Source organism: Aureobasidium melanogenum (assembly GCF_000721775.1).
Source record: "Aureobasidium melanogenum CBS 110374 unplaced genomic scaffold scaffold_32, whole genome shotgun sequence".
Classification (NCBI taxonomy): domain Eukaryota; kingdom Fungi; phylum Ascomycota; class Dothideomycetes; order Dothideales; family Saccotheciaceae; genus Aureobasidium; species Aureobasidium melanogenum.
In genome coordinates, this window is record NW_024470084.1 from 185,596 (window position 1) to 202,800 (window position 17,205).

Below are 17,205 nucleotides of genomic sequence, written 5' to 3' on the forward strand. Positions count from 1 at the left end.
GGATGTCAAATGGCTTTCAATAGGTGATATACATCACGAAATAATATGCCCGCGTCGCACGCGCATAGCCAGACGGTTCTCGCAGTCGCTGATTGGACACATCTTCTTCAAGGTCATGGCGGTCAAACACAGAAGCGGTCCAAACAACAATCCTCACTGGAGAACGCGAACATTCACTCGTTCTTGAAGCAGTATCTTGCAGTGTTGCTGAGCAGGACGCGGCGGCAAGACGGAAGAGAGGCCCGCCAAGCAACCGACCCCGAAGACTTCGCCGAGAATTTTTCTCGCATCTCCTCTTTATCACTTTTTTTTTTTTCTTCTTTTTCTTTTTCCTCGCCGACCCGTGATTGCGTTTAATTCATACGTTTAGTCGAGTGTGAGATCTTCTCGCCCTGACGAAACCTGGTCCGGGACTATTTCGAAGCACATGAGAGATCTCGTGCTAAGTGGGCAGACTAAGCGCCAAGACTTGTCAGAAATGTCTGAAAGATTGTATATGCTGTTCATGAGTTCAGCCTTTGAATTTGGCCTAATGGTCTAGTCGTATGATTGTTGCTTCGGGTCAAACCCACTTGCAAAAGCAAGTGCCAAATGTGACAGGTCCCGGGTTCAAATCCCGGTTGGGCCCTTCTTTTTGCACTTTTTGCGTCCACCCGCATATGGAGTCCCTAAGGTAGATCTCGTTCGGGGACATTCCTCTTTTATACTTGTGGATGTCCTTGAGACCCGCCGCATTCAGCGCTAGCGCATGGAACCGGGCCACGAGAACAAAGAAATCAACCCCTCTTTGTTCATGTAAGGAGTATATAAAGATTGATTTTTCCACCTGATGATGACGATATACCTGCCACTGTCGTCAAGCTACTGTCAGCCAGCTCTACACATCATCATCTGTGTTGTTGTACTAGGCGCAAAAGTTCACTGCCACATTCTGACTGGTAGCTTCGAATGGACATAGCCATTAGTGGCAGCAATCTTAGGATCCCTTATGGGACGTATGGAATAATAGTGCAACTAAGAATTCTTGGGGCAGTTGTCAAGAAAATCGACTCCACCAGTATGCAGGATATGGTTTGCAGAGAGTATCTCCGTGACTGGAGATACATCTTTGGCGTAGTCTGTTGGGGCTCCCCTTCAGTTCTCGTGCACAATCAGTTCTCCCCTCTCATCGTCTTAGGCTTCTTGATAAATATATCGTTGACCGTCTTCTTCTCACATCTTCTGCCACTCGTTCTCGGTGCCACCAACCGTGAATTAAGACATTCCAACCTGCAAAGTACAGCGATTCTGTCGTCTGAATTCTCCGGACAGAGCATGCCTGGGCAAACAGCTTCAATCGTGCTGCAAAATCGAAAGGTAATTGACTTCATGTTCGTGCAGCACTCAAAGATTGTCAGCACTACTACTTACCGTATGTAAAATAAGTGACGATCAACAGCTGCCGAGGTCTCAATCTGGGCAACTGCACAATATACAAGATGCTATCGAGTCCGTCAGTCGACGATCGGACGCTGCAAGCTGAGCTTGATGGTTAAAAGCCGACAGTATGACGCTGTCAACGTCAGCCAGCAGACTGAAGTCTTATGAAAGCTCAAGAGTAGGCAATGCCCATGGCGGTCAAGCAGGAAAGCCTACATACACAATCACTTCGTGCATCACAACATGGAAGAAGTCCAATAGACAGAAAGGAAAAGAAATTTTTGATCATGGCTAGGGTTGTTGACCGTACCTACAAGGCGGAGATCTCAGACGGTGGCAACCTTGGGCTCAGCCAAAGGTGTTTCCGACCTATCAGCGTGGATTGACTTGACCGAAGTGGTAGCCTTTGCTCTGAGAGCCTCGCGAATCTCTTCGAGACTTCTGTGTTCCCAACCCGCGAAACCAGTAGCACTGAGGGGATGCAGCACACGGTTGTTGGGAGCATATGCCCAGTCTTCGATACGGGGAGCGGGTGTGCTGGTCAAAACATCGATATCGGCAGCCAGTTCGCGGCAGTAATCGTCGAGGGGAAGATCGTTGACGTCGTTGCCAAAGGGATTCTCAATCTCGGTGCCGCTAAACGGGAGTCAGTTTGGAAAATGGGAAGAGTTATAAAAATTGGAAAACGCACATCTTAGAGAGACCGAGGATGATGTAGGCCGCCAGCATGGTGCCGGGAATGGTGACCCAGTCCAGGTACTTGTACAATTGGAACGGCAAGACTAGGACGTAGGCCCAGGTGATCTGAGAGATGGAGATAGTGTATGCAATCGGCAAGGGAGTGTTCAGCACACGTTCGCAGCCAGTGAGGACGTCCGCCAGCGATCCAATCGATTGGAATCCCCAAGTTTGGTGTATGGGAACAGTCATAGTCTTCTCCTGAATAACATGTTCCATGTACGAAGAGAGGTATGTCAAGATTTCTGCAGGAGGATTGCCCAAATTATCGTTGGCGCGCTTGATCAGCTTGCGGGGGTTGGACTCTGCGAATGAGACGCCTAGGTACTCGCCGGCAGACTTCCATGGTGTTTGCTTCTTCTTGCGAAGCGCGACTTGATCGGCCGTACTGGCCATCAGATCGAGGTGGGCGACCAATGGCTCGAGATCCGGGTACTCGATGGCGGGTTCGAAGCGCAGACGGTGCTTGAGAGCGACGGCAAAAGCATTGAGTAGATTGAGAGCACTCAGCTTTGCCAGCAGGTCGCGCTTGCCCAGCTCCTCAGACTCACTATGTCTTTCTTCGACGTGTACCCAAATCAGACGTGCCAAATTGCGTGAAGACAGCGTCAGTTGGGACCAGTATTTACGGCCGTCGTTGTAGCGCTCATAGGCGGTCGACGAGCGGAAGGACAAAGCCAAACCGACCACGAAACCCAGTACTGTCAACAAGAGCGAGTTGATACCCAGGTTGGCGCGAGTAAATTTTGAGATCAAAGTGATTGCAGTTGCCCAGCCGCCGATGAAGAGAAGTGGCAGAAGCATCTTGGGCAGGACGCTGCCGTGCAGGCGCATGAAGAAGGGCAATTTGGAGTGTCGAGCCATATCTCTAGGACCGGCGAAATAGTCCTCCATCTCGAGGTGGTGAGGTTGTGGTTTGCGGGCGTGGTAACCGTGTGCCTTCCATGTTGCTTCGCGAGAGATGTTAACTGACGGAGTTCCGGTAGACATGGTTGCGGTAGTGCTTGTTGCAAAGTCAGACGAAGCCATGGTGTTTGATGCTCGAGTTGGCTGCACTGGATTGACTCGAACGAACGAGTGTGTTTGCGGGTGCGCAGAGAAGAAAGCGTCAAGCAGATGAACAAAGAAGCAGACGAGAAAGGAATGTAAGTCAGTCAGAGTGAGTGAGTGGGCTCAGTCAATTGATGAAAGAGCAAAATGCGTGGGCGAGGACAAAGAAAACGGACGTGTTTCATCATGTATCGGCATGCAGCAATCACGGCGCTAGGATCAGGGCACTCTTGGAATACGAATAGCTGCGCAAACATTCGACAAATCAATCGGAGGCAGCGTGATACGGTGCATCACATCTCGTTTGAGGCTGTGCAAATGCAAGAAAAGAAAAGTTCATCAAAAAAAGTCGCTCCCCTGAAGAGTGACAGCGCAGATCTCTCTTTCTCCACTCACTCGAATCTGGGGATCTTGACACGCGACACTGCGGCTGCAACCGCTCAACCAAGAACCCAATGTTTCATGCCCAAGCGACCAGCCCAGCACAGAGACACTTGAGTCTGACTTCCTTCGTGTCCAGATCACTTACCCTAGATCCTGCGCACAGGCCCAATCTATGTAGTGCTATAGTGCATATCGGACGGTGTCGGACCATACTGACCGCCAATTTACGAAACCGAATCTCCGCTCCTTCTTCTCAGCCTCAACGACCCCCCCTGACTCGCTCACGACGCTTCTCTTGGCCATCGATTGTTTCGTCTTCGTCATCGCTTACCAAGACATGTCGTGGCCTCTGTCACCTTGCGATTTTCTCTGCACATGGCGAACCACCCTCTCGATCGTGGCAGTCGACTAATCCGATATGGCACCGCCGAACTGTTCGATCATGCCCACAGCCGCTTCGACGTCCGCGCATGTCCAACGATCTATGTCCTGCCATGACACGCTGCTCTCCTCTTTGACGGCATGGAATGCCTTCCTGCTCTGACCCTCGTTCTCGCGAACGTGACAAGCTTTCAAGAGAAGGATACAGGAGCATGAACACATACGATGACGACGCATGCTTGTCTCGTGCGTGTCGATTCAACAGTATATTTTCTATCGTCGGCTCCCAACGACTGCCTACAAAAGGAGGATCGCGGAGTATATACATGCGAGAGCCTCAGTGACTAGTACTACCTATTTTGAACAGGCTTCAGTTCTATACAAGGTCTCTGTAGCTCTCAAATGACTCCAAGCCAATTGCGAGTAGTCCCGGGTTCGATTTCCGGCGAGACCCATCTTTTGCATGCTATGCTGAAGGGTTGCCCAGTTTTATGTATAGCTGTTTTGGTAAGTTTTCGAGTTGGTTGTTCGGGAAGTCAGCGGTGTAGAAATTCTCGAAGCTCTTCCGAGCTGGCGTACGTTGGCAAAGCGGCATCTCCCTAAAGTGCAAAACCGACAACATGCTTACTATATTGAACCAATCTATTGAGAATGCCTCTACGGGTTTGCTTCCGTGGCCGTGGCTGAAATGAAATTCGTGCTCTCTAATTTGACGAGTATAAATAGACTTCCTATTTCAAAGTTCGCCACTTCGGATACAGTTACGAATGCCTACGTTGCCCTCGTGGGTTAATGTCTCCCCACTACTGGTCACAACAAAGCACTCAAATATAACTCTAGCAAGTTCCTACTATGTTCAAGGATGAGTGAATGGTCCAGAGTTCGCAAACTCATGTTTTCTCCAAGAACCCTCAAAGAGGACCCTGATTGGGCAAACCTTGGCGATTTCCGGCAAAAGCTTCCCGAACATCCGCTCCCTTTTTCCCCAGTCCCATCAAATCCACCATTAAGGTCTCGACCAAACTTTTTAACTCCTATTGCCAGTGCACTCCCGTCAAGCATTGGTTTGATTAGATCTGAAAATCATGGAATATTCTATCTTGTCCTTCCTTCTTCACCTGCATTGGCACTTTTCTCTTATATTTGCGTGGCTGGCATCCAGCCGTTGAGCTTATAATTCTTGCTTTGACTTGTGTGTAACCTATAATCATTGATCCTGCTTTGGCTTCGTTTACTCGCCTATCAATTGTGAGTGATGGCGTGTTCCTTATAACTTCCGCTCTGGCATTGAGATTCGTTCCTGACCAAATCTCAATGGCAGAACCCACAAGCTCATTTCATCATGTTGCTCGAAGACAAATCAAGACCTTTCTCCCAAGACCCGCGAGAAGTTTATGATATCGTTGAGCTCTCCGACTCCGAGGAACAAAATCCTATATGGCACTGGTGCACAACGACTTTACCTCATCTGATCGGAACACCACTTTCCATCTTGTCATGGGCTTTCTCGCTTCGCTTCTTACTGTTGCTCTGGCGATCTCTCTGGAGTGGTAACGGCAAGCCGGGAATTGTTGCTGCATGCTATTTCGGCACGCAATTATCACTACTGAGTATGGATGAGTATCAGTCCTCTTTACCTAGCCAATACTGACAGACAGGCAGTTGCACGAGTGGCTGATGACGGATGGCGATTCCTTTGCACCAATCCTCGCTTGCGACCCCGACTTCGACTTGTTGGTCCACAAGTGCCGCATGCCGACGTTATCATCACAACCTGCGGAGAAGAAATTGACGTTGTCATGGACACTGTCCGAGCAACATGCGATCTCGACTATCCCGCAGACAGGTACAGGATTCTGGTTGCCGACGATGCTGCGAATCCAGATCTGGAGATGCAGATAGCAGCAATGGCAACCAGGACTCCAGTCACACTCTTGTACTATGCGAGACCGACCAAAGGTGGAATGAAAGCGGGCAATATGAACGCCGCGCTCAATTATCTGCACAGTCTTGGAGGAGCTGAGTATTGCACCTTCTGTGATGTTGATATGATTTTCGAACCAGAATTTCTTCGCGCTACGCTGGCTCTTCTCGTTAACGACGATCAAGTTGGCGTCGCTGTCGTCCCGCAAGTAAGATGGAAGCAGATATCTTCACACCCTTCAATCAAAGCTGACGTACTCTTACTCCAGAGGTTCTACAATGTGCCGACCAATGATCCACTCTACCAGAGTCTGAACGTGGATGGCAAGTTCGACGAGATTCAACGTGACAGCATGAACTGTGCATGGGTCACCGGTCCTGGCGTCGTGTTTCGCTGCAGGGCGATCAGGGACATTGGAGGCTTCCCTGAAAACGCCCTGGCCGAAGATATCTTGACTGGCTTCACACTCCAGGGACGAGGTTGGAAGGTCGTGTATTGTCGCGAGGAGCTACAATTTGGTCTTGTGCCGGACACATTCAAGGCTCATGTCACACAACGCATGAAATGGGTAAGCGACTCGACAGGTGACCCTATGTATGAGATACACTGACCATGCTTAGTTCGTCGGACGGCTACGTAACTCTCGCAGGTTGGACTGCGCTATATTCTCGCCCAAGGTGAAAGGAATGACCTGGAAGCAGCGAATTAGCGCGATATGTCATTGCGCCTCTCCCATTGCATCCATGATGAACAGACCGCTTTGTTCCTGGATCATTCTTCTGCTTGTTGCTTCTGGACAACCACTCATTACTGCAAAGTCAAGCGATTTGCAGAACATACTGTTTGTATACCTCCTGGCCAGAATCACAGCTTTCGTCGAAGAATTGCTTGCAAGCAACGGCTGTGGTTATCGAGCGCTTCGCCGGAGGATCGAAGGTATGCACTGGCTACACACCCACTTATTTTTTGCACTTGCCAAAGACCTGTGCCCGAAATTCGTGGCCGGAAAGCGTATCGGGTTCATCCCGACTGCACTGGCTGAGTCCAAGATTCAGGAACGTCACCCTGATCGAAGGCCTGGACTTTACCAACGTTTGCGTGTGATGTTCCTCCACCAACATTTGTGGTATCATGTCGTTGTTGCTACACTCGCAGCAGCAGTCTTCACAGTGGGGCTCGTGAAAGCAAGCAATCACGGCACTTTGCATTACGTCCTGACACATGTGCTGGTTCCTGGCACCGCATGGAGCAGTCACTTCGCCTCACTCAGACCAATTGCATATGCCGTTTCGCCTCCAACTATGCCAGAACGACGGGAGCTCATGTACCGGGACTTTGCTCGCCCAAGACCAGAAGTAAAGGAGAACGAAGACTATCTTCAATTGCATTTGGAGGACGAATCTCAAGGTCAGACGTTCGAAGTCTGGCGTCCAAAACCCGAACAGAAGCTGGAGACATGGGATGCCTGGGCTATCTTGCCAGATATTCCACGTAGCATTGGTCTCGTTTTCTGGGTTGTCGTTGGTTTGGGTATGTGCCAGTGATTGTTACCATAATGACAGACATAAATAGACGGTAGATTAGGCTGCTCGGAAATATGGATTGCTTTTTCGCTGTAAAAATCAGCTAAAATTAGACCTGGCAAGTTGATTGATGTGGTCGAAAGGCTCAAACGTGTAGTGATGTTGATGGCTTCTAGTAAGGCCTGTGCATCAGTGAGCATTTAGAATCAGCAAAAGCAACAAGATTATCCCCATTCCACTTTGCAAGATGTTTAGCCGTCCTTCGAAAAAGATCGTGGCCGAGCAAAAGCACGAATACAATCATGAGCACAAAACAATTGTCGCAGCCGTGAATCGAACACGGGGCTCGTGCATGGCAAGCACGAATTTTACCACTAAACCACTGCGACTTTGATGAAGCTGGCTGGGCCTTGATAGTATAAGTACAAATGACCTTAAACTTTTCCAGTCTGCTTCACGTTCTGCCATCGAAGGCGTCATCTTCTCGCAGCAGAGAACTAGCGAGTTGTGCTTGTTCGGAAGGGGCTTGTGCCCTGTACGCAGAAAATCACCTGGCTGGCCAGAGGCGTTTTGGACCGAGGTGTCGGACCTTCCGGGAGCTGAATATCAAAATAGAGCTGAGAGAGAGCAAACGGGAAACGGTACGCGCGGGAGCCGAAAAGCATGGCGAATATTGCCGTTGACCCCGCATGAATGTGGCAGGCGCGCGTTCTGGACCAGAGGTTTCGCGAGTCGCTCGAGTATCAGAATAGCGATGAATGGCATGAACGAGCAGTGTGCGAGGACAAAACCTCCATGTAATGCCTGGGAAGAAAGGTCTGGAATGAGTGCACCAGTTGCAAGCACTTGGTCAGCAGATTAGAGTGGCAGACGATTGGACGGCCAGGCAGTGCATAGTTCAGAGTGACGTTGAGCTGAGAAGAGCGAGAGCGCGGGCCTCAGCCTCTGTTCGCGTGCTTTGACGACGTTTGGAATCCACTTTCCACAGGCAGTCAGCCCATGACCTGCCTCTTCTCAAATATAAATCTCCATCACTTCACGACCCTCAGGATCTCGTAAACGCACGCCATTCGAAGAGCGAGAGTCCTCATTGCTTGCCAACCGCGAGATCGCTCAGCACAACCCTGTCGACGAGCTCGTACCCCGCACTCGCGCCATCCAGCGGCCAGCAACGACGGCTCCGATAGGGCAATTATCGCGCAAGAGAGTCTCATCGAGCACGCCATCATTCGACCTGCCATTATCAGCCATTATCTACCTCCACCACGGCCAACACGCCCGCATCGGGGTCCACCGCCGTCATGAACTATATACTCGTCTACTCGCTGTCTCTGTTGTTGTATCACGGCCTCTGCACCGCCGAAGAGCACCGCCTGCGACACTACCTTGACCTGCTCTCCAAGCCCATCAATCGTCTTGATCTCTCCCAAAACACTGCCCGTCGCGCCCGCAACAATCAACCACACCATGGCTCCGACCGCCGTCCAATCCCCGCTTGAACCATCTCAATTCCCCTCCTACACATACCACAACCCTTCGCCCAAGGTCTTCCCTGACGGTGTCAAGACTGCCGGCCAATTCGATCCTGTCTACAACCAGCTTGCCCCATACTCGGCTTTCCCCAAGGAGATTACCGGCCCTACAGTATGGCATGCTGAGGAGTACAAGAACAACCCAGAGCGCTGGACACACCCTTTCAGCGACGACGAGATTGCCGAAATCAGCAAGGCTGCCGACGACTTCATCGCCTCGGCCACCCCGCTGACTGGCATCACCAAGGAGAAGTTCCCCCTGCCCTCTGCCACCGGCCGCCTGCTGCACTCGCTGCGTCACGAGCTGCTCAACGGCAAAGGCTTCATCCTCTTCAAGGGCTTCCCTGTCGAGAAATGGGGCCTGCACAAGTCCGCCGTCGCTTACATGGGCCTGGGCACATACCTTGGCTATTTTGTCAGTCAGAATAGCCGTGGTCACGTCTTGGGTCACGTCAAGGACGTCGGTGAGGACAGCAGCCAGATTGACAAGGTCCGCATCTACCGCACCAACGCCCGCCAATTTTTCCATGCCGACGACAGCGACATTGTCGGTCTTCTCTGCATAGCTCGTGCTCTTGAGGGCGGTGAGTCTGATCTCGTGTCAAGCCACGCTGTATGGAACGCACTGCAGAAGGAGAACCCTGATGTCGCCGAGTTGCTCACCCAGCCCATCTGGTACTTTGACCGCAAGGGTGAAAAGTCTGTTGGCCAGCAAGACTGGATCCGCACATCCGTCTTCTACCTCGAGCCTAAGCCCAATGGTCGTGTCTACTCCAAATGGGACCCTTACTATGTCAAGTCCCTTACACGTTTCAGCGATGCGGGCATCATCCCAGCCCTCTCGGCTGAACAACTCCGCGCTGCTCAGATCCTCGAAGACACATGCGTGCGTCTATCTCTGCACATGATTCTCGAAGTCGGTGACATCCAGTTCTTGAGTAATGAACATGTCCTGCACGCTCGCACAGCCTACAAAGACCACGCCCCTCCACTTCCGAGACGTCATCTTATGAGACTCTGGCTCGCTACCCCAGATACTGAAGGTGGTTGGACCTTGCCCTTCGAGGACTCTTCCCACAGAAAGCGTGGTGGCATCCAAGTTAACGACAACCCTCCTGTCGCCCCCCTCGACGCCGAATAATGACCTTTACGAACTCATCATGTCACCAAGTGTGTAAACCATCTATTGTGTAGACCAAAATCAATCAATCGGATAATTCAAACTTAACTTGCTTTCATCAAATTGATCACTGTGCACCGCAGTTTTGCTCGCAACAAGGAGAAACCACATTGCCATGCGTCAATTGGTTCCCCGGCCACTCATCCGCTTCATTCTTACGACATTCCCATCATCTGTCATCTTCAGTTATTTCGGTGTTTACATTCTTCGCTACCGATGAGAATAGCCAATCGAGTGCGACATGAGGAATGCAATGTGAGTTCATTCCAAATCCATTCCCCATACCCCGTGTTTTGATCGCACTCCATCACAGGAATGTCACTATCGCCCGTGAGAAAAGACAAGATGTGGCTTGCTGCATCCTTCAGACGGCTTGTCGTCCTTTGACCACACACCTTTTCGCCACCATGTTCGGACGCTCATCTGCATGTTGCTTTTTACCACTGTCGGCCATCCTGGGTGATGCAGCCGCAGCCCTCCATCCATTCAGGCACGAAGCTATCGAGGTTCGCCGCAGGCAAGCCGCCGCCCGCAGCGATGTTCAGCTTCAATCCAGCACCGCAGGCTCGGTGTTGACATACGTTACACCTTCTCCAGGTGCTTCTCCTATTCCTGTCACAGAGCAAAGCCAGCTAGTATCATCAGACGTGCCTTTGTTCACGCTTTGTGCATTACCACCAGAAGCTTTCTCCTCCGTCACGGCCACACCTACACAAACGACAGCCCCTTATCAAAACTACTCTATATCAATTCCTCCTGGACCTGGAACATGCACTACAATCTACAGTCCAACAGTAACAATGGTATGCGCTACTACTTTGACTGGCATCGACCGTGTGTATCCCGTGACTGCTTGCAATCAAGATATCACCTTTTCAAGCGACTTCGGGTATGTGTTGGAAACACCCAGTGCAACCTTGAGCAATGCGACGGATGCCAATGGCACAGGTGCCATGATCACTCCGCCTCCCACTGTACAGCCTCTGACCACGTACTATGTCGCCCCCTGGAACGAGCTCACAAGTGCCGGTCCTCCTTCAGACATAGACAAGAAGGTCTGTGCAACGTTTCTCAATGGAACAGAGGAGTGTGTCGTAGAATACTACGTCTGGGAGACTAGTCTCGTGACAATTCCAACAAGCACCGTTACATCGATCAACTTGACCACGACCGTGGCTGGACCTTCACAGATCATTGTGGAAACTTTCGTGGCCAACGTGACAGAGATGCTCACTACCTTCTCCATGTCCACAACTATGGAATTGACTTACTCCGTCGAAACGGTGACGACGAACATCGCTACAAGGCCAACCGTTTCCACTGGACCTACTGTGACACAAACGTACACTCTAAGCCAATATTCGCTTCCTACAGTGTAAGTCATCTACATACATGAACGCCGAGTTGATCTGACATATATAGCAGTCGCACGACCAGCACTTCAACACGCCTTATAACGAGAACCATTTACATCTCAGGCGGAACCATAACAACAACGGTGCCCAATACTCAGATTACGACTGATGCAGCTGCTGAGTAAGTCATCTACCTGTAGAGTTTTTAGCATGTATTGACATGTGTTCCAGACCTTCATCATCTGCAGCTCCTTCTGCCTCGCTTGATGTAGCCAGTATTCTGGGCATTGGTAATTGAGTATCGTACGGCCGCATCTGTCAATTGGTGATCGTTTATTGTGAAGATGGGTCATGGCCGCTGTTGCCAATTTCTGTTTCATGCTCTTGGATCCCCAGAGTCCAGCTCCCAGAGTCGAGTGACTCATGCCGCCCCTATGTAAGCTCTGATGCCATATTATCTCGCGGTTCCTCTTGTACTCGATAGCTGCCCATGCCAGAGACAAATATAACAAACCATTTTCTAGATACCACGCAATGTTTCCCCCAACATGATGACCACCAGCTGTAGAGTCGAGTACCGGGACGGGGGTTGAGGCTTCCATTTCCACTACAATCAAATCGAACAAAACCTCTGGAATAATGTGGCCTCAAATTTACAACGAACCGTTGACACCAGCAAGACAACACTGCAGCGCTTGGCTGCTCTGACTGAGACACACAATGCATTGTCTCAAAAGCGTCTGGCACTGGAACAGAAGTTCAAAGGATCTGTGAAACAATTACCCGGTGTCTTCTTTGTTTCAGAACCGAGTGTGGAGTACATACAAAGAAGGAATAAAGACAAGTCTTTGTTTCTTGTTTGATCCTTTGCCTAGTGAAAGCACCGCTTGTTCACGAAACAATAGAGATATAAGTTCCTCTGCTTCCGAGCAATGCTTACCCTTCCCAGAAGCCTTCAAAACTCGTCTATCACTGACAAGTCTATCTCACAACAAAAGAATGTCAGCACAATCGAATCTCACTGGCGGGCAGGCACCGTCGGAGAACTCGGCCGTTGGAACTCCCACCAAGTATTCTGCAGGACAGACTCGATCAAGCGTTGCTGGCAGACGTCGCGTGCCTCGTCCTAGGTTGGACCTTGACATACAAGCTACTCATAGTGTTCGATGTGAAGAACTGTCATACAGATACATCCGCGACACTTTGCGCAACCAACCAGACATCAACAAACCTCTTCCTCCTTTACCTGACCAGAAGCCCCTGTCACGCCCAGCTAGTCCTATTGATAGAGCTGCTCATTGGGTCAACAAGAAAGTCGTTACTCCTGTCAAAGAGTTCTTTAGGACGCCCGAGGTGGAAGAGATGATCAAACAGAATCAGGAGGGTTACATCAATGAGCCACACCCATCCTTCGCCGAGTTGAGATCTCAGCCTGTCACCCCTAGACACTCAAGAGGTAGATCCAGCATTGACCGCCGTTTTACCTCTTCAAGACGATCCGACAGTATCAGCAGCATCTTATCGCGTGAGACTTTCCAGAGTACTCCAACCACACCCAGATCTCGTATGTCAGATGTCTCGATGTCAAGCAGTGTTCGACACGCGCTTGATAGTGCCCAGCAGGTTGGTAGTCGTCTCGGACTGAACCATGAAGCTGGAAGACTGTTCTTTGCTGACGCTGCACCAGCTGGAATGATGGATCCTTGCAGTGTTTGCCACAAGGAGCCTAGAGGTGTCTTGTATCATGGTCGTTGTCGTGACTGTAGATGAATGTTTTTGCTATTTGTTCCTGGAGTTAATAAAACATGTTTGATTCACGTTGAAATTTCCCATGTGTCTCTTTTTCCTTGCCACAATCAATGCGTCCTCGGTAGACAACTGGCTTGCCAATCGTTGATTGCTATTGCACCACATATAGCATAACGTATTTTGTTCACAGTTCTGTTTGCCAAAATAATAGGGCTCTCGATCACAGATCCCGATGAACGATAGTCTTTGACGTGTAAAATATGGCAATCTGCAGCCATGAAACTTCCGTGTATCTGTGTCTCATTCATGCAGACCATGTTCTTTGATCGCAGAAACAAATCTGTTTCTATAGTACAGGGTTGCTTTGCCAGCATGATAGGATGGTCCGTGCAGAGGAGTTTCCCCTTTGCAGACAAAGGCGCGTCTCACCCACGACGCCTTTGACAGACGCACGACTTCGCAGGACCGCTCGTGCTTGCTTCTTCGTTTTCGAGACCCGTACACGGCGCACAAGCTCCTTGCTTTTCAGATGAATGAAGACCTTGCAACTAAGAGCGCAGGCATCAGTAAGAATCGGTTAGGCATCCGAGGTCGGCGCGGTGTGAAGTGAGACGGCGCGTCGAAGAAGTTGAACAAGTCGAAGGCATGTTCAGGACGAAGGTATAGGATTACTACTTTTACGATTGAATTGTGGGTTCCTCGTGGCGGGTGGGAATCTTCAATCGCGCCGCTCTAGACTGTTGCCTGTCGTGCCTTCTTCATGCCCAAATCGTCGTTGACCTACCCGCTTCGCTCCAGCGAGCTGATTAGCCCTCGTTGGGGCACATTAGACGGTAACAGTGGCAATGCACGCCCAGGACGTGGAAGCAATGCACTTGCAGAGGCGCGGCGTCGTCGCGAAGAAATCATAGCAGATATCCAGCCTCAGGACTATATGCTAAGCGACATTGATGAGGAGGACATTAATTCCGAAATTCATGTGTTTGGATTGTCAAGCAACAGTCCTAGCAAACCCCCAGCTCGTGGAATGTCGGCATCGGCAGTCGGCGGCCACATCCCATCGTCACCTCCAGTGAAAGACACCCGCGTCGAGGAGCCAATTAGAGGTAGGACTTCGCACGACAACACGATGCCGAATTTGGAATAACACGCGGGCAGAAACGATCGAGTTGAACCCAGAGACGTTGCCGTCGCCAGACCTGTCGCCTACTCTCCGCTTCTCTAAGCCTGTTCCTTCTAGACACGCCTTCCTTCGTGCTGCTAGTGATGCCCAGTCCGGTGGAGGAGAGTCTGACGACGAAGAACTCGTCATAGAAGATTCTGTCGAGGAAGACTCTAGTGACGTTGATTCTAGTGACAGCGAGGAACATTCCAGTGAAGACGACTCTAGTGAAGAAGAATCCAGCGAAGGAGATCTTTCCGAAGGCGAGGGTAAGCAATGCAGGCCGTTTCACTAGTCAACTACTAATTTTACGTTACAGAACTACCATCTTGGATCAATCGATCGCCTTCCATCGAGCTATCCTTATCACCTAAAGCCAAGCAACCTACACCACACGAGCCATCCATCTCTCCCAAGGCAGAACCATCCTCTTCCCCGGAGCCATCCTCCTCCCCGGAGCCGTCCTCTTCCCTGGCGCCACCTTTATTTATAGAAAACTCTTCTGATCCGGCTGCCATGATCTCGGCTTCTGATTCTTCTTCCATGGAGCCATCCTCTCCGTCCCCTTTCAACTACGCAGAACATGAAGTGCTTGGGGACGAAGACGATGTCAAGATCTATTCAATTTGTCTTGAGAAGTATCTTGACGAAATGGACGACGATCACGAAGCATTGACAGAGACATGGCTTGCAAAAGCTAGAATATACCAGCGACCGACTCTATTTCCACGCGCTCAAGACAGATTTCCAACAAGGAATCGAGCAGCAAACAAACCGAGATCAGACCCTTTCGCGAACATTAAACATTCGAAAGATGCCCGAACAATAACTCTTACCGGAAAGGCCTTCTCTCAGCTCAAACCTAGAGGCGAAACAATTACAAGCTCAGCTCGTATCTTATCAACAAAGGCTATCTCGACCGAAGTCCCGAACTACACTCATTACACCAGAATTAGTGGCAACGTTCTAGGAACGAACACTCGACAGTTACAAGTTTGGCCATACTTCGGAGAAGATGTTGACGATGACGGAACCATACGTGAGAGGTTCGATGTCATTGTAGAAGATCGGCCACGTAAGGTCCTCATCTCGCAGCAAGTCAGTACCTACGGCCCCTACTTTGAAGCATTTCTCGAAGAGATTGATTGCCCCATGGACACGATTCTGAAGTATCTCCTCGAGGCATCAGAAGGACCAGACGGCTTGTTGTCCAGGTTGACAGACTTTGCATATGATGTCAAATTCGCACGAACCATCATACGCGCTAAAGACAAATACTGCAAAGATGACTTTGACCGAACAAGTCAAAGATGGGTCTCAGTAGCATCAAGTCTACCAGAGATTGATGATGAGACTTTATGGAAAGCTGCTGTAGTTTGTCATACGTTCTGGATTCGCACAAACTTCAGTCCCTGGCAGATTGCACGAAAATACGCCACCTTCCCTGATCACAACAAGATCGAAGGTCTTGTGACCTACGAGGCTGCTAAGAACTACGCTAGTGTGGCCTGTAGTATCTGTCAGCTCCACGACTGCCCTTTCCATGGCACTATCCTCGAAAGACCAGACGCCAAAGACTTAAGCGATGAGGAAGACGACGCCAACTCTGTTGACGCTCTAGATGTTGACTATCCACCTAGAGTTAATTACAAAGAACTTGCTACAGCTCCGCTAGAGAGGGAACCGCCAGGAGGGACCTCTCCCGCGCAACCTAAAAAACCTCTTAATTGGTGGATGAACGAGGCCAACAGCGTAACATGGGACCACAGCCAACGTGGTCCTTTCTTTCCGTGCAACCACCCTGGATCCTCGTGCGAGGATGCGCGTTGTTCATGCTTCGAAGCAAGGGTCTGCTGTGAGAAAACTTGTGGTTGTTCGAAGAATTGTAGTCGACGCTTCCAGGGATGCTCTTGCGCTAGACGAACAAGATGTTGCGCCCAGGATGACTCCTGCGAATGTTTCAGAATGAATCGAGAGTGCGACCCAGATCTCTGCGATTCATGCGAGGCTCATGTCATCCTAGATCCAGTCAACAGGTTCGACGATGAGTATCTTGATCGAAGATGCCGCAATGTCGCTATCCAACGCGGCGTGCCAAAACGAACACTTCTCGGGCGTAGTCTCGTTCATGGTTTCGGTCTGTACGCTGGAGAGCCTATTGCAAAAGGCGAATTCGTTGGCGAATATCAAGGAGAAATTATCACCAGAGACGAGACCGAGCGACGAGGTGCCATTTACGACTTTCAGAAGTTGAGTTACATCTTCGATCTGAACAGAGGTAAGAAGTTCGGGATTTCAGTACGCTGCGCAGCTAACAGCAGATACGCAAACAGACCAGACTATCGATTCCCAACGCATGGGTAACAAGATTCGCTTCATCAACCATGCCGCAAACTCCCATCTTCGAAACATTCGTCCAAAGATCATGCTATGCAATTTAGCCCACCGAATTGGCATGTTTGCTCACAGAGATATCAAAGTCGGCGAAGAATTGTTCTTCGATTATGGAAACAGCTACCACGAGAAATTGTACGGCGAGGAAGAGCAAGCCCAAAAAGCAAAGAACAAAGGAAAGGGCAAAGCTGCGGTGTCACACATTCGACCATCGAGAAAGAGCTACCAAGCACAGCCAGAGGTCGTAGTTGCTTTGCCACGCAAAGAACCCAAGGACATCTTCGAAGTCGCATCAGACGAAGATAGCGACGAAAGTGAAGATGAACGTCCGACCAAGCGGAGAAGACGATCGAGGATTCCATCGCCCAAGAGACCAAGACCTTCACCACCCAAGCAGCAGACCACTGAGACCAG

At 50.2% G+C, this 17,205-nt stretch overlaps 5 protein-coding genes across 5 annotated transcripts; 4 read left to right on the plus strand and 1 right to left on the minus strand.

The window, feature by feature from the left end:
- Nucleotides 1-1,745: 1,745 nt before the first annotated feature.
- M437DRAFT_59287 (uncharacterized protein) lies at nt 1,746-3,147 on the minus strand (the record flags this gene model as incomplete). The annotated part of the gene is made up of 2 exons (XM_041023551.1): nt 1,746-2,055; nt 2,111-3,147. The coding sequence occupies 2 exons, from the start codon at nt 3,145-3,147 to the stop codon at nt 1,746-1,748; spliced, it is 1,347 nt and encodes a 448-aa protein (XP_040875498.1).
- Nucleotides 3,148-5,588: 2,441 nt separating this feature from the next.
- Nucleotides 5,589-7,440, plus strand: M437DRAFT_59419 (nucleotide-diphospho-sugar transferase; the record flags this gene model as incomplete). Its single annotated transcript, XM_041023574.1, has 3 exons — nt 5,589-6,104; nt 6,165-6,464; nt 6,517-7,440. 3 exons carry the CDS (start codon nt 5,589-5,591, stop codon nt 7,438-7,440), a joined length of 1,740 nt encoding a protein of 579 aa, XP_040875499.1.
- A 1,446-nt stretch (nt 7,441-8,886) lies between these two features.
- On the plus strand, nt 8,887-10,092 carry M437DRAFT_88622 (Clavaminate synthase-like protein; the record flags this gene model as incomplete). Its single annotated transcript, XM_041028878.1, has 1 exon — nt 8,887-10,092. One exon carries the CDS (start codon nt 8,887-8,889, stop codon nt 10,090-10,092), a length of 1,206 nt encoding a protein of 401 aa, XP_040875500.1.
- A 2,393-nt stretch (nt 10,093-12,485) lies between these two features.
- On the plus strand, nt 12,486-13,256 carry M437DRAFT_88624 (uncharacterized protein; the record flags this gene model as incomplete). Its single annotated transcript, XM_041028879.1, has 1 exon — nt 12,486-13,256. The coding sequence occupies one exon, from the start codon at nt 12,486-12,488 to the stop codon at nt 13,254-13,256; it is 771 nt and encodes a 256-aa protein (XP_040875501.1).
- Nucleotides 13,257-15,549: 2,293 nt separating this feature from the next.
- Nucleotides 15,550-16,906, plus strand: M437DRAFT_59348 (SET domain-containing protein; the record flags this gene model as incomplete). Its single annotated transcript, XM_041023563.1, has 2 exons — nt 15,550-16,675; nt 16,731-16,906. Coding segments are annotated over 2 exons (1,302 nt in total), but the record flags the coding sequence as incomplete, so codon positions are not given.
- Between the last annotated feature and the right edge of the window lie 299 nt (nt 16,907-17,205).